General features: G+C 38.8%; 1 protein-coding gene and 1 long non-coding RNA gene across 2 annotated transcripts in view; both read left to right on the forward strand.

The window, feature by feature from the left end:
- LOC143215245 (uncharacterized) overlaps nt 1–16,600 on the forward strand; it is a 30,960-nt gene extending 14,360 nt beyond the window's left edge. The window contains exons 4-14 of the mRNA XM_076437203.1: nt 4,311–4,456; nt 5,092–5,264; nt 7,074–7,344; nt 8,012–8,134; nt 8,217–8,387; nt 8,849–9,009; nt 9,658–9,911; nt 9,987–12,545; nt 12,789–14,713; nt 14,784–14,891; nt 15,011–16,600. Coding sequence (XP_076293318.1) covers nt 4,311–4,456; nt 5,092–5,264; nt 7,074–7,344; nt 8,012–8,134; nt 8,217–8,387; nt 8,849–9,009; nt 9,658–9,911; nt 9,987–12,545; nt 12,789–14,713; nt 14,784–14,891; nt 15,011–16,132 — 7,013 coding nt within the window. The 3' untranslated portion in view covers nt 16,133–16,600. The remainder of the gene's footprint in view (nt 1–4,310; nt 4,457–5,091; nt 5,265–7,073; nt 7,345–8,011; nt 8,135–8,216; nt 8,388–8,848; nt 9,010–9,657; nt 9,912–9,986; nt 12,546–12,788; nt 14,714–14,783; nt 14,892–15,010) is intronic.
- Nucleotides 16,601–17,815: 1,215 nt separating this feature from the next.
- On the forward strand, nt 17,816–24,690 carry LOC143215253 (uncharacterized). Its single transcript, XR_013010336.1, has 3 exons — nt 17,816–18,379; nt 19,664–19,810; nt 24,553–24,690. It is a non-coding gene; the product is annotated as an uncharacterized LOC143215253 (long non-coding RNA).
- Nucleotide 24,691: the final 1 nt, after the last annotated feature.

Here is a 24,691-nt window from a genome sequence, read left to right on the forward strand (position 1 = left end):
TACGAACATGAAAGTAGGTTTTTGGATCCTTGTTCATTGGCAACGAACTGTGCGTCGTCGTAAACCGTAAAATTTATAAGATTTAAAATTGAGGTAGATTTTACTATTTCATGTTTTTTTCTGTCCTGATTTCGTAGCACTTATCCCGCGTCATACGCGCGAACGCAATAAAAGTATTCGTTATTACGTATGTCATTAAAGACAACCGGTTGTGCAAGGAAAAAAATTTTCGCGGCAAAGTCGGGTGGGGATCGGTTGCGCAACATCGCCGAAATCAATTCGTTATGCATAAGAGAGAGGCGGTCCGGTCCGGCCCGGGCTGATTACGGTATGTCACGCGTAAAATTCGATATCCACCGTACTTGCGTCGGATCACCGGATCGTGGAGGCCCAGACGTGAAAAAAGACGAGAGAAATGCACACCGAGACGAGGACAGATGCGCCTACGTATGCCGCGTTTGTGACATAATCACGCGAAAACGAGCTCCAGCCCGATTCCTCTTTTTCCCGCCCTCGTTTCGCGACTGTGAATGGTGGCTGCGGCTCGGACACCAGTTTTCGAGAAAAAAGTCTTCCTTCGACGTGAAGGCTGACATACTTGATTAAAAGTAAGTCACTGGGGGTACGTTGAACTGATTCGTTCGAAAAATCGGTTTGCGAGGATTTTCATATTTTTTTCCGAGATTCGAACGGTTTTTCTATCTATTGTACGCAAGTGCAGAAAATTATTCTTTATAATTAAGTTTAGTGATTCACTGCATCTTGAAGATAGAACTATTACTAGAACCCATTTTGTCGAGTCTCTTTTGTAATTTACTGTTTGATTGAGATCACAAAATTGCATTTGTTGGGAATTCATTCAATTATTTCTTTGGATATATATTCATTGAATTTTCATTCATGAACATCAATCATTTTTATTGTTCAAGACTCAGGATTTTTCTGAAACTTAGGTATATTGTTGATCCAAATGATCTAATTATGTACGTGATGAAGAGTCACTGCATTGTTACAGTATACATTAGCAAAGAAATGTATATTTCCTCATTTTAGTAGTTGGAAATTTTAAACTGTATTTAACGCTAGAACTGCCGAGCATTAAACATGAGTATGTATGCAGTTTTGCAATAATTAGACTGCGGATCTTTATGCATTTATAGGAAAAGTAAGTAGACGAAATTAAAAATTGTAGGAAAATTTTGAAAAATGAAAATGTCAATATATGTTATCTGATCTATTAAAATTATTAAAAGAGGAAATAGCATTCTATTTGGTTTCTACTTCTTGCAATCGACGTAGACAATTTTTATTTTGCATAAAGATCCGCAGTCTAACAATAATAAATTGAAAAATTTCCTGTGAAGACATTTACCATTTCAACAATTATAGAAGGAATCGTAAACATTTTGACCCATCTGGTAGTTTCAGCGTTGATAAATTAATTTTGTTGAATCGCAAACGAAATGATACACTGATTACCAATTTTCAAGATGGAGCTCCATTTCTCTGTGAAAACTTGTTAAAAGATAAGCTATCTGCGATAGTATCAGTTGCGAAAGGCAAGGGTTTAAATGGATTTTCTATTCCATTCACTTTCATAAAGTAGTTTCGAAAAAATGGCCCCGCTTCCATAACCAAATCCGAGCATGGGTGCGGCTAATGGGACGCCATCGCAGTCGAAAGTGGTTCCTACAGATGCTCCAGATGCGAGAGTGTAGCAAATGTATCACTTTCCCCAGCTCGCGCCTAAATTGTATTTAGTTGTATAGTGGCCATTCTTCTCGCCCAACGTCGAGATTTAATCTCGCCATTGGCAGTGAACGTTCACAAAAATGCCACGGTCTGATTTCACATTTTTTTTTCTACCGGCGAACAGACTGGTCAACTGTTCTCGATGAGTGTCAGTGGATCGGTGAAGTAATTGCGACCGATAGAGTGACTGGGAGAGAGATCTTTGGTGTTTTCGGTTGTCGAATTCCACGTGATGTATCCTTGAACAGAAATAATTGCCTGCAGTCGAAGTTTTGTGGAAAAATATGCACCGATATGATCGTTGAAGACACAGATTTGGCGCAAACCTGTTCTCCTGCGTGCCATTTACAGACGTAACAGCAGAAGAACGTGTTGCGTATCTTGCAATCCTCTGCATCGTCGGATTATGCAGTTTTGCCGCGCGATTATACTTTCTCGGTGCTTAAAAGCAAAAAGAAATTAAACGAGATGAAGTAAATAGTTGGGGACGATGATCGAATCGACTGTTCAAGTTTATTTCCTCTTTGATTTACTGAGCTAAAATAAAAATGAATGAAGACATTTATATTAGAAAATGGTTTAGTAGGACTATTTTTAATTTTCTACTGAAAAAACGTACGCATTTTTATCATAAATGAGAATAAAATCCGTAATCTCTTAATAAAAAATCAATAAATTATTCAGACAAAGTTTGAAGACATCGATATTAGAAAATGGAGCATCAATCTCGTAATTCATGTCCAGATCCAATAATTCATGAAACTATTATTACAAGTATTACCAAATTGTTTTATGAGAGAGAGAGAAAGAAAAAAAAGTAGTATCATATTTATAATAATTAGGAATATCACACATTAGACTTCGGATTTTATGAAGCGAAAAATTGATCTTTTCCTATATTTTTATTGTTAATCTCCAAGGAATTGGTTTAACTATGAAAGTGTGATCGTTATTAAAAAATTTATTATGCAATCCTTGGTTTTGAATGATTAATTGAATGAGAACTACAGTAGAACCTCGATTATCCAAACCAGTGAACGAGAGATCTCGAAAAGACAGTCTCCGATGGTAAAAAAAGAATAAAGATTTCTCTAACAAATAAGTTTTGTTAACATTAACTGTATCTGTTTAATTACTATGTATCCTTTGCACACATGTACATATACTGTATATTTTGAGTAATATACATATATCACGTTTCTAATTACAGTAATAGTACTTTTTATAATGTATAATAAGTAATTTTAAAACTACTATATTAAGTATTTCACGGTATGTAAAGTGTTAAGAATGATTTGGCAAGATCAAGGCGTGAATCTTCGCAATTGAAGCGTGTGTCAAACACGGCCGATCAATTACTTAATTAGCTAGGCCGTATTTGAATCAGGTCGTTCCTACTTGGCAAAGTAAGTTGATCTCGTATACAATTTCCTGTCTAATCCAACCAAACGGGAGAGCAATTAAAAAGTAAATAAATTCGATGGAACCATTGTTGTTCCGTTGATAGACGATCACTAATGGGAAATAATGCTTTGTAATTTTTCGTAATGATCACTGTCGCGACCAATTACGCGAATGCGTGAAAGTTCATGATTAATTGTTCGAAGACTGTGATTTCGTTTCACCAAACAGCTTCTTGTGTCGTGTTGACTGGCGTTGCGAGATTGACAATCATGTGGAAAGGAAGGCGGAACTAGGTACTTGGGAGAACTTTTTACCCGCTGCTGGTTTTAACGTTGCTATCCTGAATTTTATGTCGCGTTTAAATTAACAATGAGAGGGAAGTCCGCATTTTTATCTTTATCCAAGTTCTGAATGAACCAAGATGTAACGTCAGGAAAAGATCGTAACCATTAATGTGGAATACAATTAATTGGCACGTAATTATGCAATCATAGTTACCTAACAAGAATCTTAATTATAGGATTAAAACGAGTGAAGCTGATTGAATTAATGAATGAATTACCAGAATGAATGGACCCACTAGAACAAACAAGAATATGCTATGAATGCTCACCGAAAAAATGAAAAATTCTCGTTTCTTTTAATTTTATCGTATTTTTGCGATTTCAGAAATGATTTTAAGAAACTTCAACCTTCTGAGGTCCTACGTGAAGAACATACCATATAAAACTTTCAATAAATCCAATACTGTTTCTTATTTTCGATTTAGGGCAGTATCCATTTATGCTAAATGTATAAGAAAATGAAATATTGCTGAAAATATCATATTTTCCATTGAATACTAATGTATTAATATTTCTCAGTTATATAAACAGCTAGTAAACGAGTATACTACGTATTCAGTCCGTAAGATTACCTAATTGTGTTTTAATAAATTAATAATTATTATTAAGAAAGGGAAAAGGAGAGGAATAATTAAAGTAAAAAAAATAGTAGTAACTAAGAATGGATGAATGAGTCAGAGTAATTAGTGTAAACCGAGTTTTTTTACGACCAGGAGGATAAAAAATAAATGACGTATCTGTCTATATCTATTTAATAGTAGATACTAAATTGTTGTAAGTTTTATAGTATAAGCAAATTTTTTTCTTCAGATTTTGCAAGTTTCCGGAAGTCACTGAAAGAGATCAAGCCACCCCTACAATTCATGATTTCTATCGATGATCCCGCAATGACGTTGAACACTTCCGGCACCGTACGTCGGGAGACCACCGCACGTCTGCTTGGAATATTAAAAGATGTAATTCAAATATTTCTCTTATTATACAATGGGTGATTAAAATATTGTAACCACTCGCATTAAAACAATCAATTTTTACATGCAAGTCTAGCTACATTCTTATTATTTTTCTATGAAGTATTTATATGTTTGCAAAATACAAGTTCACATTTAGCAGCTGCGTCGACAACATTAATCATCACAGGGTTAAAAGATATCTCTGTCGTACTGTGGCTCCAATAATTTGATCACTCGCTGCAATAGAAATAGGATTTTACCTATTCATAGCATTTACAATTACTATCATTTTAGAATAGAATAATCCTCGAAAAAGTCTAATGCCATCCTCCTTTAATTTTTGATTTACAAAGTGAACTAAATACTTAATTAATTTTAACTTAATTTTATAGACTGCGGATCTTTATGCACAATAGAAAATGTCTGCGTCGATCCCAAGAACACAGAAGCTAAATAAAAATTTCTTTCCTCTTTTAATTACGTTAGTAAATGAAACTAATACGTTGATGTTCTTAAATTGTTTAAATATTATATATCCACTGCTTTAAATTGTACGTACCAATTATCGTTATAAATGCATAAAATCCGCAGTCTAGTAATATACAATAATCTATTTAATTCAATAATCTATGTAATAGGTCGACGGAGTGGAATTGAACATGACAGCAGGCACGAAGGACCGATTAGTAGACTTTGTAAAGGACTTGAAGGATGGGCTAGCGAAAAAGTCATTGGACAGAAGGGTCTTCCTGGTTCTACCAACCGAACCCGAAAATTTGGCGAAGCAGTTCGACCTGAAAGGGCTCTCGAAGTAAGTTCCGTTTCGTTCACACTAGAAACGTGTGAAACCGATGATTATCCTCGAGAATGCTGCGACACGTAACTAGCCGTCAGCTGAATTGTCCCATGAATTATGGACTGAGTACGGGACGAGCAGACAATTCAGCAAAAACTACTCATCCATGTACGGTCTATCTGCTTAACCTTGTGCCAGTTCTAGACTCGGTAGCGAGTCAAGAATGCTGCAACGATCCGATGCACCAGTTGACTGATCGATTCTCCGCGGATCGACGCGCGCCTTCCAATTAGTGGATCATTCGCCGAACGCTGTCGTCGAACCGTTCGGTATTTTCCATTGAATATGGATGAGCATCGGAGGCAGAGTACTATCCTGAATTCGAATGAGAACGAAATCTGTCGTCTGACGGGATGACAGGAGCACGGACGTTGCCCGATGCGAAGCTGAGGTCATTTGAAGTAATTTTTTCATGTGCGAAAATGTTCTCTGCCGGTTTATTAAGGAGTTATTAACGAACAACAGGGACCAATTAGAGCGCGGCTACAGCGGACAGATTCCGACTCTGCGATAGGTCCCACAGAGTGTGACATTGGCATTGGTCGAGCCGGAATCCGTCTGCTGTAGGCACGCTATGATTGGTCCGTATTTTTCGTTAATAACTCGTTAACAAACCGGCGGAGAACATTTTCGCAAAGGAAAAACTTACTTGAAATGAGCCCCTTTCAAGGAAGTACATTTTTGGGACACCCTGTAGTGTTCGGTGACACTTGCTATCGAATTATATTTTTTGTTGACATATATATTATATATAGAATCGTTAATAAATTAAAACGTAGACTTCTCTAATTAAAGAACATCTTTGATCGCTTTCACCATTTATAAGTGACTGGTATTTTATTTGATAATTGCCGAATCTATAAAAATTCACGGAAAATGATGGAATATATTTTTTAATGACGGAATATATAAAATCTAAATAAATTCGATATTATCATTTTTATAACTTTGCATTAATTGCAAGACATGGGAACCAAAGGGGGAATGTATTTCTCAATTTACTGGATTGTATTAAGTTGTAAGAAATGTATTGATACTTTTAAACTCTTGCAACCCTTTTATCATTTGAAATTACACCCATTTTTTCCATAAATAAATCAAATCACAGTCTGTTTATACGGCTGCGTTCACCAGTTACTTTTAATGTTTTTTTAAAGTCTCATCTTCTTTCAATCCCACTAAAATTGATAAAAAATCAGTCGACAGAAAATAAATGATAAATTCGGATATATCGAGACTAATAAATTGAGTCAATTGGCAGGCAACGATTTTGCGTATTGAGTCAGATATGAAAGTGCTCGTATCATTACATGCAATTTATAGTCGGTGGGCGTCCTAGACAAGTATATTAAGCGACGTGAGCGTGGGCGAACAGAAATCCTACTTACACAAAGAACAGAACGAGAAAATATTATATAAACAATCTATCGCGAACCGCTTTACCTATTTGTGCCATGACACTCAACGAGATAAGTAGGTCAAGAGTAAATCCAAATCACGATACCCGTATCATGTATAACTTGTATTCGGAGCGTATCATCGAATATGAATGAGCCTGCAGCAGACAGGATCGCCGCGTACGACATCAAAAGGATCTAGAACGACTCATTCTTTTCGAGTAGCAGCACGTTCCATAAAATGATTATATTGTTTCGCGTACCTCCAGGTGTGATTCACGGATCGGACAAGTCTGTTGACTATCCTTCCTCGCATCTACCACAGACATTAATGCAAATGTTTCTAGTTTCTCGTGTTTGTCGCCAGGTATGTGGATCTATTTACAATCCGCACGCATTACTTGGCCGAAGAAGATGACGACTATCATTCCTTTCATCCGTCACGATTGATGGGCATCTTCGACATGTTCAACGCGGACAGCTTGATCGACTTGATCACTGGATTGGGAGCACCTAAGCGAAAAATCCTTGTATCGGTACCTGCGAACGCCTACAAATTCACTTTGAAGAATCAGGATAGCAATGCACCCGGGTCCGAAACGGAAGAGAGGCAACCTACTATCATTGATCGGAAACAGGTGAGAAATCAATGTTATTGTAGGCTTCCTTAATTATATAAATTTATAAATTAATTTTTATAAATTTTGAGTAGGTGTTATAATAGATTTCTTGCTTTATTTAATTTCTGTTTTGCGGTGGAACATCGATACTTAGATTGAATCTAAGAACATGAAACACAAGTGTTTCCATTTTAAAATAAATATTTTTATTAACCTAAAAAATATATAGTCACCACCAATGAAGTTTTGAGAACTTTTGCAGTCATTCAATAATCAGAAAATTTTTAATTTCAATTACAAAAAGTAGAGCATCTAAAAATGTTACTGTATTAATTCCAGCTCATTAAAATTATGGGAAAACGAAATAAATATCTATCTAGCTCCTATATCTTTCAATTAATTGCAGACAATTTTTATTTTGCAGTGGAAAATCAATGAGTAGGTCAAGCCTGATTTGAACATAAAACACAAGTGTTTGCATTTTAAAATAATATTTTCATTATTCTAAAACATATTATACAGTCACCAACATTTTCTACAACTATCTACCAACATTTCACAAGTCGGTGGATTCCTTTTTTGTAAAAACTGCATAGTTTTTCTTCAATGAAAGTCTTTAGACAATCATTCAATAATTAGAAAATGTTATAACACCTCTCTTACTTTACTTAATTTTTTGTTTAAGTTATGCGACTCAATGAACAATGGCGAGTGGACAGTCGAACGAGATGAAGATCTCACTGCACCTTACGCGTTCAAGAATAAGACGTGGATTGCTCTTGAAGACAAAATTTCAATTTCCATTAAGGTTTGAAATGTTCTGTGTTTTATATTGAATTTTTGTGATCATTTAACTTTTGTTGGAGTAACGTAAGTAAATTCATTTTCAGGGAAAATATGCGCTACTTCGGGAACTGCCAGGACTCGCCATACACAACATCGAAAACGACTTCGAAACAGACTGTGGGAAACCTCTGACTCATGAAATTCATCATTCGTTCACGGACTTCAAGAGAAGATCGAGGGCTGCAGTCTTGAATGCTTTGGAAGATGATTTGCATGTAAATAAAAATTGTTATGAATATGATGAAACTTGTTTGGACACCAACATTCGGTCGTTAAATACGATTTCCTCTTTACTGAGAGATGGTACTTTGACAGAAGAGGCGTCTGTTTATTCGAAAAGATTTATTTCACTGAAATATTGCTTGGAATTACAATTAAACTTTATACTTGTAATTGTGTTATATTATATTTATATGTTCAGATATAAAAATTAGAAGCTCCGTCGGTACAGTACCATTCACCTAAGCTCCATCTTTAACCAGTATCTCGTTAGATGGCTACACGTTCTTGATCCTATTTTTGTCTAAATTATAATAATCAAAATCTTAATGAATATGTATGAAGTCGCTTTTACTTCACACTTACTTCATATTATAAGACATATCGAAAGTTTGAAACCCCTTTCCCTTTGGTAATTTAGTGTTGGTAACTAATTAAAAACTATTTCAATTTACAGCAAACTCAACTAACTTATTCTACTAAAGTTAAGTCATCCGAATTTCGAGTGACCCGTGTAGTTGACACGGAAGGACACATTCGAGCAGTTCGTGAAAACACTCAGACTGAATTCACCTGCTCGCGACAGGGCTACTTTGTGCATCCAAAGAGTTGCAACAGGTAATTTGACAATTTTCTATATCATCAAGTTGCGAATTTTTATTGAAAACAAAAATTGTCTGTATTAATGGTAAGATGTAGGGGATAAATTCTCTTAATAGCTTTACAGTGTTGGGAACAATACAAAAATATTTTTAAATTCTCATTCTCGTCACAAGTGCACAAAATCAGCAGTCTAATCATCATCATAATGTGGAACTCTATGCACATTCTCATTTTTAGAGACTACTTTATAAAACTCAAATGAAGAATAAAATTTCTTCACTGACTAAAAATTTTCCTCATGTTGAAAGTGAAATAGAAATATCACTTGTATTTAATGATGTCCACGTTTTCTTGTATTTTTTGAGATCATATAAATATTACAGTGTAGATCAGGGGTCGGCAAACTTCTTTTGAAAAGGGCCAGAACGTAAAATTTTTAGGCTAGGGGGCCGGGTAGCAAGCTCGAAGATATTTAGGTAATTCTACTCATGGAGCAACGGAAAAAAACCGGTTCAAAATGTTTTCTATTTTACGTAATTTTATTTATTTTTCTCGTGTTCATTAACCTCATGGGCCTGATTAAAAACAGGCGGCGGGCCGTAGTTTGCCGACCCCTGGTGTAGATCAACGTGTTTTATATTAACGACGAACTTGTTTCTACAGATTTTATCGATGCGTCAAATTCAATCAAGAAGTGGAAGACTACTCCGTTTTCGAGTTCGACTGTCCAGCAGGATTAGCTTTCGACGAGCGCACAGAAGTCTGTGTCTGGCCAGGATCCCTGCCTCAAGGATCTCCGTGTCCAGGAAGCAGCGAGATCGCTCCCGTGGCTCGAGTGAGATTCGAGTGTCCTTCCACTCCAGGATACTATGCGGACCCACAAAATCCTCGTTGGTTCTTCGCATGCATGGACTTAGGTTCGTATTTCTCGTTGGCTAATCCATTCAAGCTTCGCCGAGCAAACATTAATTCTTTAAACATTGTAATTCTAGGAGGTCCAGAAATGATGGCATACGAGTTCCGCTGTCCATTCGGACTGATCTTTGATGAGCACAAGTTAGTCTGCGAGTGGCCATGGTTGGTACCAGGATACTCAGACGGCGCTTACGCGAGTACTGTCTACGATAACAGAGGATCTACACAAGCTGGTGGAGGATACTACACCGGTGGACTTGGTAGCCAGGGTGGAGTGTATACGGGAACTACAGCTGGTGTTGGCTATTCAGGATCAGCAGGAGTTGGAGGACACTCAGGACAGGCGGGACATTCAGGATTCTCTGGAGCAGCTGGGGTTGGTTATTCAGGAACAACGACAAGCGGAGGTTACTCAGGACAATCAGGATTCTCCGGAGCTGGCGGATATACAGGATCGAACGTCGGTGGTCATGGATCTTCGTTCGGTCAAGGGGCAACTGGGTACACTGGAACGACTGGAAGCGGATATGCTGGGTCTAAAGATAGTCACGTTGGAACTGGAGGCTACACTGGAACTGCTACGGGTGGTTATAGTGGCTCTGGTACAGTAGGAGCTGATGGAAGCTATGGAGGTTCATCTGGCACAGGATATACCGGATATTCTGGATCTACGAATGAACACACTGGATCTGATTTAGAATACACAGGAGCTATTGGCACTGGCCAAGTATCTGTTGGCCCGGGTTACGCGGGAACAGGAAGCACTGTGCATTCGGGAACTGGCGGAATTTATAGTGGATCAGCTGGTGATGTTCATGGAGGATACACAGGCACGACTGGTGGAGTTCATGGTGGATACTCAGGCTCAACTGGCGGTGTTCATGGAGGAGTCTCAGGTTCGACTGGTGGGATTCAAGGTGGATACTCAGGTTCGACTGGTGGAGTTCAAGGTGGATACTCAGGATCAACTGGCGGTGTTCATGGAGGATACACAGGGACGACTGGTGGAGTTCATGGTGGATACTCAGGCTCAACTGACGGTGTTCATGGCGGAGTCTCAAGTTCGACTGGCGGTGTTCAAGGTGGATACTCAGGATCAACTGGCGGTGTTCATGGAGGATACACAGGCACAACTGGTGGAGTTCATGGTGGATACTCAGGCTCAACTGGCGGTGTTCATGGAGGAGTCTCAGGTTCGACTGGTGGTGTTCATGGGGGATACTCAGGTTCGACTGGTGGGGTTCAAGGTGAATACTCAGGATCAACAGGCGGTGTTCATGGAGGATACACTGGGACGACTGGTGGTGTTCATGGGGGATACTCAGGTTCGACTGATGAGGTTCAAGGTGGATACTCAGGATCAACTGGCGGTGTTCACGGAGGATACTCAGGCACGACTGGTGGAGTTCATGGTGGATACTCAGGCACAACTGGCGGTGTTCATGGAGGAGTCTCAAGTTCGACTGGTGGAGTTCATGGAGGATCAGTTGAAACAGGTTACATTGGAACAACTGCTGGAGGATATGACGGATCTATTGGTGGAGGATATGCTGGATCGACAACCAATGTCCACGGTGGATCTAGTACTGGAGGATATGAAGGATCTGTTGGTCTAGGAACTGGAGGAGTCGCTAGTGGTGGATCAAAAGGTACTGTCCATGGTGGATCAGGTGCAGGAGGATATGAAGGATCCATTGGTGGACAAACTGGAGGATATGCAGGATCAACAAGTGGCGCACATGCTGGCACCATTGGTGGAGGATATGCTGGATCGACAACCAATGTCCACGGTGGATCTAGTACTGGAGGATATGAAGGATCTGTTGGTCTAGGAACTGGAGGAGTCACTAGTGGAGGATATGGTGGATCAAAAGGTACTGTTCATGGTGGATCAGGTGCAGGAGGATATGAAGGATCCATCGGTGGACAAACTGGAGGATATGCAGGATCAACAAGTGGCGCACATGCTGGTACCATCGGTGGAGGTTACGAAGGCTCAAGTGGCGCACATGCTGGCACCATTGGTGGAGGATATGCTGGATCGACAACCAATGTCCACGGTGGATCTAGTACTGGAGGATATGAAGGATCTGTTGGTCTAGGAACTGGAGGAGTCACTAGTGGAGGATATGGTGGATCAAAAGGTACTGTTCATGGTGGATCAGGTGCAGGAGGATATGAAGGATCCATCGGTGGACAAACTGGAGGATATGCAGGATCAACAAGTAGCGCACATGCTGGTACCATCGGTGGAGGTTACGAAGGCTCAAGTGGCGCATATGCTGGCACCGTTGGTGGAGGATATCAAGGATCAACGATTGGTGGTCATGTTGGAGTTGGTTACGTAGGCACCACAGCTGGAGGATATGAAGGTGGAGTTCAGACTGGCGGAATCGGAACAGGATACTCAACAGGAGGTTACACACCTTCAGGAATCAAAGGTGGTCAGACCGGTTCCTCCAACGTTCAGTTCTCGGTACCGGGAACTCAATACACCGGATCTAATTTAGGAGGCTCTCAAACTGGAACTGGCCAAACCATTATTTATGGTACTCGACCGCAGACGGGAGTCTATGATTCTTCAGGAACAATAGGTGCGGGAGTAGAATATACTGGTGGAGTTCAAGGACATACATGTAAGTACTTCTGAAACGATTTAGACAGGAGAGGTCTAAACTTCTTCGTTCAAGTTTAAGAAATTTACATCGGCTTTTGTTCAAGGGTATAATATTGTCTCTAAATTAATTATATAAGGATGTCATGAAAGTTAGTTGTGATTGCATAATCTTTTTTCGTCAAAACGTATCGACTCTCCTCAGTCTCGTATTTACTTAGGCCAAGTGCAATTGGACTAATTTGATTGAACATTTTATTTGCAGCTGGAACCACATACGTACAGAAACCTGGAACACCCCCCGTTAATTGTGTTACCAATTGTGTCAGCACAGTGACATTGCCAGGTCAGATCTATCCTGGTCATGGAGGATCTGCTGATGTATTCCCAGGACAGAAAGGAGTAACAACGACATATTTCGGTAGCACTGGCAGTCAAGGATACGATCAAAGCGTTATTGGTGCTGGGAAAACAACATACCAAGGCGGTAGTGGATACACCGGCGGCTATTATGGTTCTGGAGGCACAGGCGGGTTAAACGTAACTTTCGGAAGTCAAGTGCCCTCTATCGGAACCACATATCACGGATTTGGCAAACCATCCGTTAGTTATGGCGTCACAGGATCCCCAGGAACTATCATAACCGGAAATGGTATCCCAGGATCAATTATCACAGGAGACTCTTCTCCAGGAACCGTGATCACTTACGGAGAAACTCCTGGCACGGTCATTTCAGGATCCGTTGATCAAGGTACCATAGTGACTGGAGGTGTACAGCCAGGATACGTAAAAACTAGCACAGGTGCACCTGGCTATGTAGTTAGCGGAGGAGTGAAGACTGTGTACACTGGTTCTGCTAGCCCTGGAACTGCAGTATATGGAACACCAGCGCCTGGAACTATCGTGGAAGGGCAACCTAGTCCTGGAATTGTTCTTACAGGACATGCAGCACCTGGAATTGTCCTCACAGGACAAACCGCACCTGGAGTGTCTCTCCACGGACCAGTTGACCAGGGAACAGTTGTCGGTTCGACTGGAGTTCACAGTTTCGCTGACTCGGGCTACTCTCAAGGTGGTGTCACTGTGACTCCTGCTTATGGAACGAAGTTTGGAGTGAGCACTACTCCAGCCACCGGTTACAAGATAAACGAGTACCACGATAACGGAGGCCGTGGCACCATAAAGTTCAATAACGGTGACGTAACTACCAAGTACACAGAGAATGACATTCCAGACTACAGACCTGCTGGTGGTTCCATTCCTCCTGACACTCTTATTTCTGGATACCCTACTGGTGGATCTGGTCAGCCAGTTTCAACTGGTTTCACCAAAACGGGACCCACCAAAACAGGAATCACAACTGCCACGTTAGGCGGTCGTGGTACTTATGTCATCAGCACGGGGCAAACGCGTCCCACGCTTAAACCCGATGCCATAGGCGAAAAAGCGTTCGACGGAAATGTAGCAGGATTCACAAAATCATCTACTGAGGGCAGCATCTACCAAAGTACTCAATCCCAAGACGTGAACTATGTCGACACCTCGAAAATCACTTTGGAACCAAAGACCGGTTACACGTACCCCAAACCAAGTATTCCCTTCGAAACTGGTGTCAGAAAGCCTGTAGTGTCATCGACCGAAGGCGGTATCCTCACAGCAACGACGCCAACACCGTACCTGAACGTCGAAGTGTACAACTCGCCTAAATTATTCGGATCTACCGTATCACCCGGACTTGATAACACTTATACCGGCTCTACCGAGGGATATTACCAAGGAAAAGTTCCCAGTGGATTCACGCATGGACCGGTACCAACGTCTACGCCTATAATTTACACAACTGGATCTCTGGATGGTTACAAGACAACTCTTTTCGATGCCGCTAAGATCCCTGTTGTGTCAACGACGGTCCGACCAGTGATCGACACTGGCTATCAGACTGTTGTGTCCTCAACACCGATTCCTGGTGCAGTTACGAGGAATCAGTTCGAAGGAGGCATTCAAACTGGATCTGTATCCAGTCAAACCCAGTTCGATTATGGCAGAAGAACCTTCCAAGAAGGTGGGTATGGGCAAAACGGTTATGTCTCGAGCACCACTCAACCGTCTGTATTTGGAGTGACGTCCACGTACACGATCTCGAAACCGAGACCTTTCGCTCCTGCCGTTACTGTGACTGAGCAACCAGAGGTGAGACTCATTTTTCATCATATGAATGAATATTTGATCGTGAGACTTATACTTCCATGTGACTTTCCAGGTTAATTATGTGTCCTCCACGCCTTCGGGTTTGAAGTACTTCGATACGAAGAGCTCGTTCGGACAAAGGGTGACTTCTTCCGGTTTTGCGGATTCTCAGAGGCCACAGGTAAGATCTACATTGTACCCTTGATCTATTTTAACCCATTCATTTAATTCATGCTCTTTATAAGGAATGATATTACATAAACATCCAGAATTATATTCTAAAAATATTTGACTCCGCAGACTCAGTACCTGCCAAGCGACTCCGGAATTGGCGTAACCTACGGAAAGCCTTTCCCTGACGTCACCTATCAGCATTCAACGCCGACCCCGCAAACCGGAGGCTCCCCAACCAACGTGGAGATCTCGAGGAACGAAGTTGATAAACTAGTCACGAATTACAACAGGGGCACCACGAAATACGTTCCCAGTCAATACGACGTCTATACACCAGGAGTATTTGGAGGGGACGCCTCTAGAACACAAACCTCATCCTTCCCGTCGTCAGGAGTGAGTTACGGCTCGACTCCGGCTCCATTCGGAAAGACGCAGTCTTCGTTCTCCGGTGGATACACGAGACCCACCTCTGTTGTTTCGTATCAAACCACTGCCAAATCCACTGCCGTTGGAAAGGCTAAGGTGATCGTGAAGTGGAGCGATCTACATCCTCTTCTTCTGGGCAAGTTGGGTGCCGAGTGCACTTGCAAAGGCGATCCTTTCTCTAATCTGAGAGGTCCGGGCTCCAGACTGATCGACTCGTCTAATGGCAAAGTAGATCTAGCTAATTACGATGACTCCGAGATTTACGTGGACCTTGATAAGGATGGTTCCTACGAGGACGGTGATGATTATACGACCTACCAAGGACCTACCAAGATCTGGCCTCTGGAAACGCCTGTTCCTGCCCTGAACTCTATAAGTTCTCGAATTCAAGAACCACCTTCTTCCACCTATCTACCAAGTGTGACTGCTTCCATTCACGCAGGACTTCGCGGCAGCATCCCGCCAAGTCCCTCCACGAATCAAGAGTTCAGGGCGAACTTTAGATCCGGGAAGAGCTTGAGCAACGCTGCCTCCACCACGAATTCCGTCGGAAAAGGCGCTTCCTTCGATCGTTATGGACCTGGAGGACTTCGAGACTCCGAAGAGGTCCTCGAAGGTGCCACCCACTGCGCCAGACCTGGACTCTTCCGACACCCCAACTTCTGCAACAAGTTTTACGCTTGCCACTGGGACGATTGGAAGAAGAAGTTCACGCTTCACGTGTTCAATTGCCCTGTTCATCTGACGTTCGACAATGGCGCCGGAGCCTGCAACTGGCCCAGCATGGGTCCAGCTTGCCAGGACGACAACCTGTTAGTTTAAATGGTTCCCTCTCGACGGATAAGCTGATCGATCTCGAATACTGCGGCATTTTTTTTTATTCTTATCAGCACTTTCTTTGAATACTCTAAGGAAGATTGCACTCTGTAAGTATCGGAGACCTGGGCGTAAACGTGTTTCACAGCCTCTGACATGTCCTCGTTTTACTAGTATACGAACTAGTTTTCATTTATTTATTCATTGCTTTGTGTTCGAGTGATTTTTGGATGTTAGGAAAATCTTTGGGGCGATGCAGTGAATCAAACATGTTCGTATTTTGAGAACGTACGGGTCGATTTACTTCTCACTTATTTATTGATCGTTTTGACTTGAGAATGCATATTATCAGGTTGGACAATCTTGGGTATTTTTTATACACAATATAATAGGTAAAAAATCTTGGTATATCTAAGTAAATTTGGAATATCTAGGATACATTTAAAAATTTTGATATATAGCAAGCCAGAAATCGTAGCAATCTAGAAAAAAAGACAATCGTGACAAAGAGCATATTCTGACAAATTGCAACGTAGCCTCTCTCTAAAAAATAGCAATAAATTAACGGTAGTCTTACTTTCTTTCTCTAAACAGATTCGATTAGTATTTTCGGCTCGTATTATTTAATTTATTCAACAATTCGCCGTGACCTATTAAATTCTAGATATGGACAACGCGATAAGGAGATCTTATGCAGATAACGTATATGTTGTTAATTTATTGAAGTTTTAATTACCCCGTAATTGACGACTATGTAAAATCTCGTACGAGAGGTTTACGTTGGCAATGAGTCTCGATAACCGAAAGAGCGACGAGAGAGATTTGCATAAAGGTGCACAGTGACAAAACAATGAGGCGTGAGGTAACGTTTAATTATAACGAGGCATAACGGTTTACGCTGAATTTCTTCGCATACCTCGGCGACCCGCGGAACGGGTATAACAAAGTGCTTTCCGGAGGTGACGAGGATCAAGACAAAGAAGAAGAAAGATCCAAGGCGATCGAGGTACGGGAACGCGAAAGCACACTGTCCAAGAGGTGAAAGTCAAGCTGTGCTCACCGATCCAAATCGTAGGAACTCGATGGCCTGCGCGAGTCGATGTCGCCGGGAATCATTGTAAATAACGTGTCCCCTATATTCTTCGAAATTTGTAAATACCGAAACACTAATTCCTGTTTCCAAAAGAACTTAATTCACCGAATCGTGGACAGAAGAAAACCTCGAGATAATCTCGGAATCGAAATATTGTTTCTCACGTGGAAAAATTATCTTTAATACTAGCTGTAATTTTCGACGAGAGTTACCAGTATTTGTTAATCTGCTGTTCGGACAGAAATTTTGGTAATCGTTGTCCGAGAGAAGTTATTGGCGATTTTTGTAAATATTTCTGGAGCGGTATATGTGCATCGGTATCGATAACGCAGTTTGCATAACCAATACATACACCCTGAATTCGTCTACTTTCTTTTCCGGGTTTCTTGCATACCCTGCCGCGCGCGCGGGCAGCTCATTTTAATGTTCTTTATGTGCTACACAAGCTTGCCTTTATTCCGTGTTCATCTTCGTTCCTACCAATCCTCTCTCGCTTCTTCCCCGACGCAATGATTATTTATTTATGCCGCTTGTTACTAGTAGCGTTTAAGGTCTGCCCTTTTCACCGTAACGATTCGCGATGTCGACGACGTCGAGCGTCTATTTTCTTCTCTTTTCTCTTTCCTTTTTTGTAACGAGCACCCTTTTGCGCGACAACTTCTTTACACGTAAGTTTCTCTTGCACAACTTAGGTCGGAGCTTCGATAATCGTGCCATTTCATCGCGGTTACTTAATGTAATATTACGAACTTAGAATAAAAATGAAATTGTACAAAAATAACCGGATACTTTTCTTTTGCCTTTATCCAGGAGATCTGGGATTAAACAAAACATACGCCGCGTTTTGTCGCTTTATCATAGCGCCTCCGGCTAAACTTTCGTTTGTTCCATATAGCCGAGGCGTGGTGACTTTCCATTTAATGATGAAGACGTTCACTTAATCCCAATTGCTACTTCAGAGAAATTATTAACGGGGACGCGCGGTTGATAAATCGGCTGCGTGAAACGGTAAATTAAATAGTGCATTCGCGGTAAGTGGACTTTTGTAAATTTTCTAATATCCACTTAATTTCTGTGCCAATTCTGAAGTAATCTTATTAGAGAAATTGAGGTAATCCTACTGTATTAGTTAATCAGGTAATGAATTTTCATGGATGTTGGTAAGTACTGATTTTATGATATTAGAACGATACTAAAATAAAATTTGCAGTGTAATATATTCATATCTTCGCTTACAGTTTAATAATAGCAATACTAATTAACAGACTGCGTATATTTATGCAAAACAAATTGTCCAAGATAATGAAGTTAAAAGTCAAAGTATAAGGAGACCCTTAAATCCTTCTAGTTCTAGCCTATTCGATTTTGTATTTGATTAATTATTGTTATAAATGCATAAAATGTACTAATTAATTTATGGTTCCGATAAATTGATATTTTCAATGAAATTCTTACATTACTCTTAAAGTATTTGAATTAATCTACATCGGGAATGGCCAGCAAGTCGATCATAGCCGACAGGAGACAAGAGATTCTCAATCACTGTATTTTGTGTAAATATCGCAGGAAAAATATAAGATTATCAATGATAATCTTGCTGATCATGTTGGTTTAACACGAGGGATTATTGATAGTCACTTACTAGTGCACAAGACACAAGTTTGAATGTGTAAAATGTCAAGATTTTAGATCACGACACATTTTTAATAAAAAAAAGTCGATCACATTTTTACAGAAGTTGGCCATCCCTGATCCACATGCTACGGAAAATTAAGAAAAATGAAACGAGGACGCAATGTTGTCTTTAAAGATAATTCTTATCTCTATTTAGTAACACTGACGGATGATGAAATACGTTAAACAGTTTCGTACTGCATAAGTCGAATGTTGATTCACGTGTACTACCATAACTTTGGTTTTCAGAGTGCGTTCACCCAAATCGGGTTGTTAATCTGCTTTACACGTGCTAGATTCGGTTTACGAACCGACGATAGCATTTATCATCGAACAATCACCACTATTGCTCGTCGAATACTTTTCCCAATTACACGTACAAGCAAATGAATGATAATAGTAAATCATGGGTGTAGAAAGTACGATTCCGTAGACCGCAAACGTTATGGGAAACAATTTCTCGCAGTGACTATTGCCAGCAGAAGCTACGATCGTACTTAACCGCATTATTTTCACCATTCACAAGTACATTGTAAAACTTTAACGAGCATAGAAACATTGCGATTGTACGAGAGAAATGTCGATCGTATATATTTTAAATAAAAATTAATGTTCCGTAACTATTTGATTTCTCTTGCCATTCACGTGAAATACCTGCCGAAGTTATGAACAAATTTACTTCACCTCGATACAGAGTTAATAAAATTCTTCGAATGGTTATTTTTATACGTGATGGTTCTCAATTCTTACAAAGCGTTGTTCATTTAAAGACGTGTTCCATTACCGGAGAAGTAAATGGAGGATGAAAGAGGTACCAAAATGGAGGTCACTGGAAGTAAACTCTGTCTCTGGTGACCCACTGATACATTTTCATAAGAAAACGACTCATAACACAGAACCAGATTGGATAACAGAAAGTACGTTTACTTTTTACTTTACGATAACGTTTCTGAAGTGTAATTAATTTTTAATCATTTAATGAAATCCTCCGTTACAGGGGAGTTAAATAGATATTTATTTCCTTTATCAGGTAATAAAGGAAACTCTAATTGACAGCATGGAAGCATTAATTTGCATTAGTAGCATTTCATCGGTTTACGTGCTTTTTAAATTTTTGTTCAGTCATCCACGATCCTTAGAAATAATTGCATAAAGGATCGTAGTGTAATAACTACACAGCGGACCTTTATGCATTTATGACTACAATTAGTAGGCGTAATTTAAAACGGTAAACATATTATAAAAATTTAAAGATATTGTTACATTATTTTCAACCTATTGAACATATTAAGATAGGAAATAAATCTCTATTTCACCCTGATTTGTTGTAATTCGCGTAAAAAATTTTTATTTTTAGTTTGTATATTATAATATATTGTAATTTATATGTTATAATATATTATAATAATATTATAAATGATTATAATGTCGCATGTTCAAGAAGTACGTCCCACAATACAGTTAAGAAAGAAATCAAACGTTTGAAAGTTAGTAAACAAATGGATAAACGCCTAGTGAATATATCTGGACTTTTAGATAGATTACGTAGATTTGATGTATGGATTTCACATTATGTCTCAGACACGCATATGTTGTGATACGGTATAATTTCTGTAGGATGGAAATGTCTGATTACTCGAATGAGAAGAGAAAGAAATTTGAAAGAAAGGAAGAAGGAAGAGACAATGGACATTTGATTTATAGAATTTCCTCTAATGGTCGGTTCTTACACGAAGTACTGACCGCATGATACCAGAAATTATGACTTTATACTTTCATGTGTCGTTTCGGGTTCTTTCCAGTTTAATTCACGGATTGCGTAAAACTTGTACATTCCCCCAGGGAAAGAGCAGTTGTTTGACGAGATAGAGCGAGGCATAATCTCGCTTGTAAGGAAACGAAATATTTCTACTGGATAGTATTATATCAGAGAGAAGCAATTATTCAATTATTTTCGAATTGATCACCGGTCGACACTCTTGTAATTGTCTGTTACGAGTTTTCTTGTAATGCATTTTATTGCTAGCATACTTCAACTTTTTTTACGCTAATCCGATCACCACAGGTCAAAGGCTGGTTTTAGATTCTTTATTTGAAGATTGCTGAAATTATAGAGATGAAAATTTGTGAGAAATGATTAAATAAACTTCACTTGTTCACAATTATAATAGAAATCGAGCAGAATATAAAAAAAAATTCAATTTTGTTGGTTTTATAAGGCAATACGTACCAATAATTACATATGGCAATTACTAGACTGCGGATCTTTAAGCATTTGTAGCTTCTGAAAATTTAAAAAAATGCTAGGATATAATATTTCACAGAGTTTGATACTGTCGTTGATAGTTTCATGATTTTTATTTATTTCAGATCTACATATAAAGACTACTACCATTGAAAATAGAATTTTTTTTTGTTCCCACTTTCTTAAAACGTGCCCATAAAAATTAAAAATTGCATAAACATCCGCAGATTAGTAATTACATACCAATAATTCGATAGGGTAATACATACCCTAATAATTATAATTATTTCGTACTCGGTGCGTTTAGTGTTAAATCAAAAAGTAATAAAACACATTTTCACAAAACGAGTTTTCCAGCAGTAATGGAGCTTGTTGCTGATAAGTTAGATATATATTTTTCCAGGACGAGTAATATTTTAGCACCTGTTTCAGAAATTATTTATAAATATTCTGTTTGAAAGTGTGCTCCTTTAAAAATCGAAAGTTCTATAGAAAAGGTGTGTAACTAGTGAAGGTAATATGGACCCGAGGAGCGGCTAGATCTAATCGAAACAACACGAACCGAAAGTCAAAGTGAAAGTTATTATTAAACCAATCAATATTTTTTAGTGATTTTCTGTTTTTTGTCGAATGCCTTTGGTATTGTGCATCCAGTTAAATTCAAAACAATTTTAAATTTCCTATAATTTCTAAATCATAAAATTTTAAGTAAACAAAATATTGCTACGTGAAATATATCTCTCCATTTGTAGATAAATCTATAATTTCATTAAAATTATTTTAATAATACCTACTATATCTACTTCATGTATATTAGTTTTTATTTTTTAAAATATACATTTAAATTAAAACTTATTCTGTTCATTATTATTATATGACTAATTATATTTCTGCCGCTTCTTTATTTTATTGATGAATTATGAAACCCAACAAATTTTACGTGTATGGGACACCAATGATATTGAGTATAGTGCAACGTCCACCATAAAATTGCATAATGTTACAATTGAGGAGAAAACAAACACGAATATGTACGTATTTAGAAATGAAGAGTATAATTGGTCCTTGCAGAAGACGTGAATAACTGGAATAGGGGCTCGTTAATTTTCGCAACATTCTCGTCGATAATTGACTTACTCGTTGCGCTCACAGTTAATTAATCCGCGACGTCCTGGTTACCATCGTGTTCAGTCCTAACGGCGGCATTGTATGCCACAGGAGAAAATTCATTTCCATTCACGCTGTGTTTAGAGGATACGTTTTCTAAATAATCATAAGGTATCCGCAGACTCCTGATATTACGCATACAATATCATTAGCCCGAGTGCGTATTAAAATGTCAGTGGCGGCGTTGCGCGACAGTGACAGTCACCTCAACGACGGAATAAAAATGTAATACTCATTATGCATGCGACAAAGACATTTACGCTCGTAGCGAAATTACTTCCGCGACTGTTAACATTGTTAACTGATAATTCTATGATCGACGTAACGCGACTAGACTTTACCTTTCTGTCGCCCGAAGTATCATTAGAGGCAGCTACCACCATCTGTCAAACATTTATTATGTAGTGTACACCACGTAATTCTTAACAATTTTTTTGAAAATGAACGACGAATTTTACAATTAGGCAAATGAGTGATCTGCTATTTTCAAGACTGCATTTTTTGTCACCTCTAGCCAAACTTATAACTAGGGATGGAATCAAGTACCTCGCAAACAGGTTCGAGCTTTGATTGATTGAATTCGGACTCTCTATAAGTATTTCGAAAAACAGAAATAGTACTCCTAAGTATACTCGAACCTATGCCAGACAGTTTCGAACCTTTTACAAGTACTTTCGTAAACGGAAATAATACTTGCAAGTACATATATTCGAATCTTGGTCGAACAGATTCGAAACTTTTATGAACATTGTACCGGAAATTCTCTGATTTTTCTAATCATTATTTTCTTACCTTTAAAATCAATTATGTTGTCCTCTAATGCATAATTTAATTCAACATGCATAACTATAATTTCATAATCTATCGGAAATATTATTCTTAAATAGTTACGAATTTAATGTAGAAAGTGCTGATAACCTACTACATACAGCATTTCTGATTTCCAAGATTCGATTCCTTTCAACATCGAAGTACTTATAAGTACCTTTTCGAAACTTGTAAGTACTCATTCCGAGGTTCGATATCAGTTTGTATAAAATGCTTACTTTTCAAATATAATCATTGAAACATTATTGCTTTTAAGTCGTAATCGAAACCCATGAAGTGAAACTTGGATATTGAAATTGACTCGGATTCGTGAGTACATATTGAACTTGATCCCATCCCTACTTATAACCCAGGAAATATTTTGGTCTGTAACGTCATTTTTGAACCTTGATCCATTAAAAAATGGGTACATTAGTATGCAATAACGCGTGACTGAAATGCACGGTTAAAATTCTACTCGAAACAGTCATTGAATCTTTCATTATTCAAGATGACGTGAGGAATCATTTTTTTAGCCACTGCTTTCATTCGGGACACTTCAGCACAGAACGTAAACACGTTTCACAATCATTCAATCATGTAGTATTTCAATTAATACTAGAACTAATGACAAGAATTATTCCTCATGAAAATATTTTTACAATTTCGATAGCAGTAAAAGAAAAAATTGGATTTTGACCCTACCGTTAAAATGGAATTAAATGAACCCTCACTTACTCGCACTCCATTGTCTACGTAACTTCACCAGGAACTTCATATCACTCCAACATAAATCAATTTTTATTCAATGCAAAATAGATATTTGCTAGTGTAGTCGACGTCTTTGTTAATGCTTGTATCACTACATTTATAGTTCTAAGATTGTAAACATGCAAGTAATTAAAAGTTAAGAACAAATATCTCCAGTCATAGTGGCAATTTTAAAATCGGAGTATAATGGGATAAAATTAATATTAAAAAAAACGACATCTTTATAAATAGACTGCGGATCTTCATGCAAAATAAAAAATGTTTGCATTGATTGCAGGACACAGGAGCCAAATAAAAATTGTATTCTTCTTTTAATTATCCTATTAGGCTGAAACTAATACGTTGATGTTCTTAAATATTTTTAAAATGTTCACTCCTTTGAATTACAAATACCCATTTCTGTCATAAATGCATAAAATCCGCAGTCTATTTATAAATGAGCACAGAAGATGTTTTTCCGAATGAAAGTGCTGTATAATAAGATAAATTGTGTCAGTAACTCTGTACTGGACGCAGCACGGTCGCAGAGTGCCACAGTTTCGTGTCGTTCAAGTACCATTTAATCATTTAAAATTTCTCCCGGCGCCCGTTGGTTTTCATTAGCGTCGTAGGTGTGCTATATGTATACTGTATCAGAAACTACGGATTTCTATCCCCGCCTCCGTTTAGCACCGTATCAGAAGCCAGAGCTAGAACAGCCAGTAATCCGGCTGTCGCTATCTGCTTGACTGTCCTTAACTATGGCTGGCAGAGTGGGGGCTATCGAGCAGCACTTGACACGAGGAAAGGAAAGGAACGAAACGAAGGA

Source organism: Lasioglossum baleicum, chromosome 13 (genome assembly GCF_051020765.1).
Source record: "Lasioglossum baleicum chromosome 13, iyLasBale1, whole genome shotgun sequence".
In the NCBI taxonomy this organism is placed as follows: domain Eukaryota; kingdom Metazoa; phylum Arthropoda; class Insecta; order Hymenoptera; family Halictidae; genus Lasioglossum; species Lasioglossum baleicum.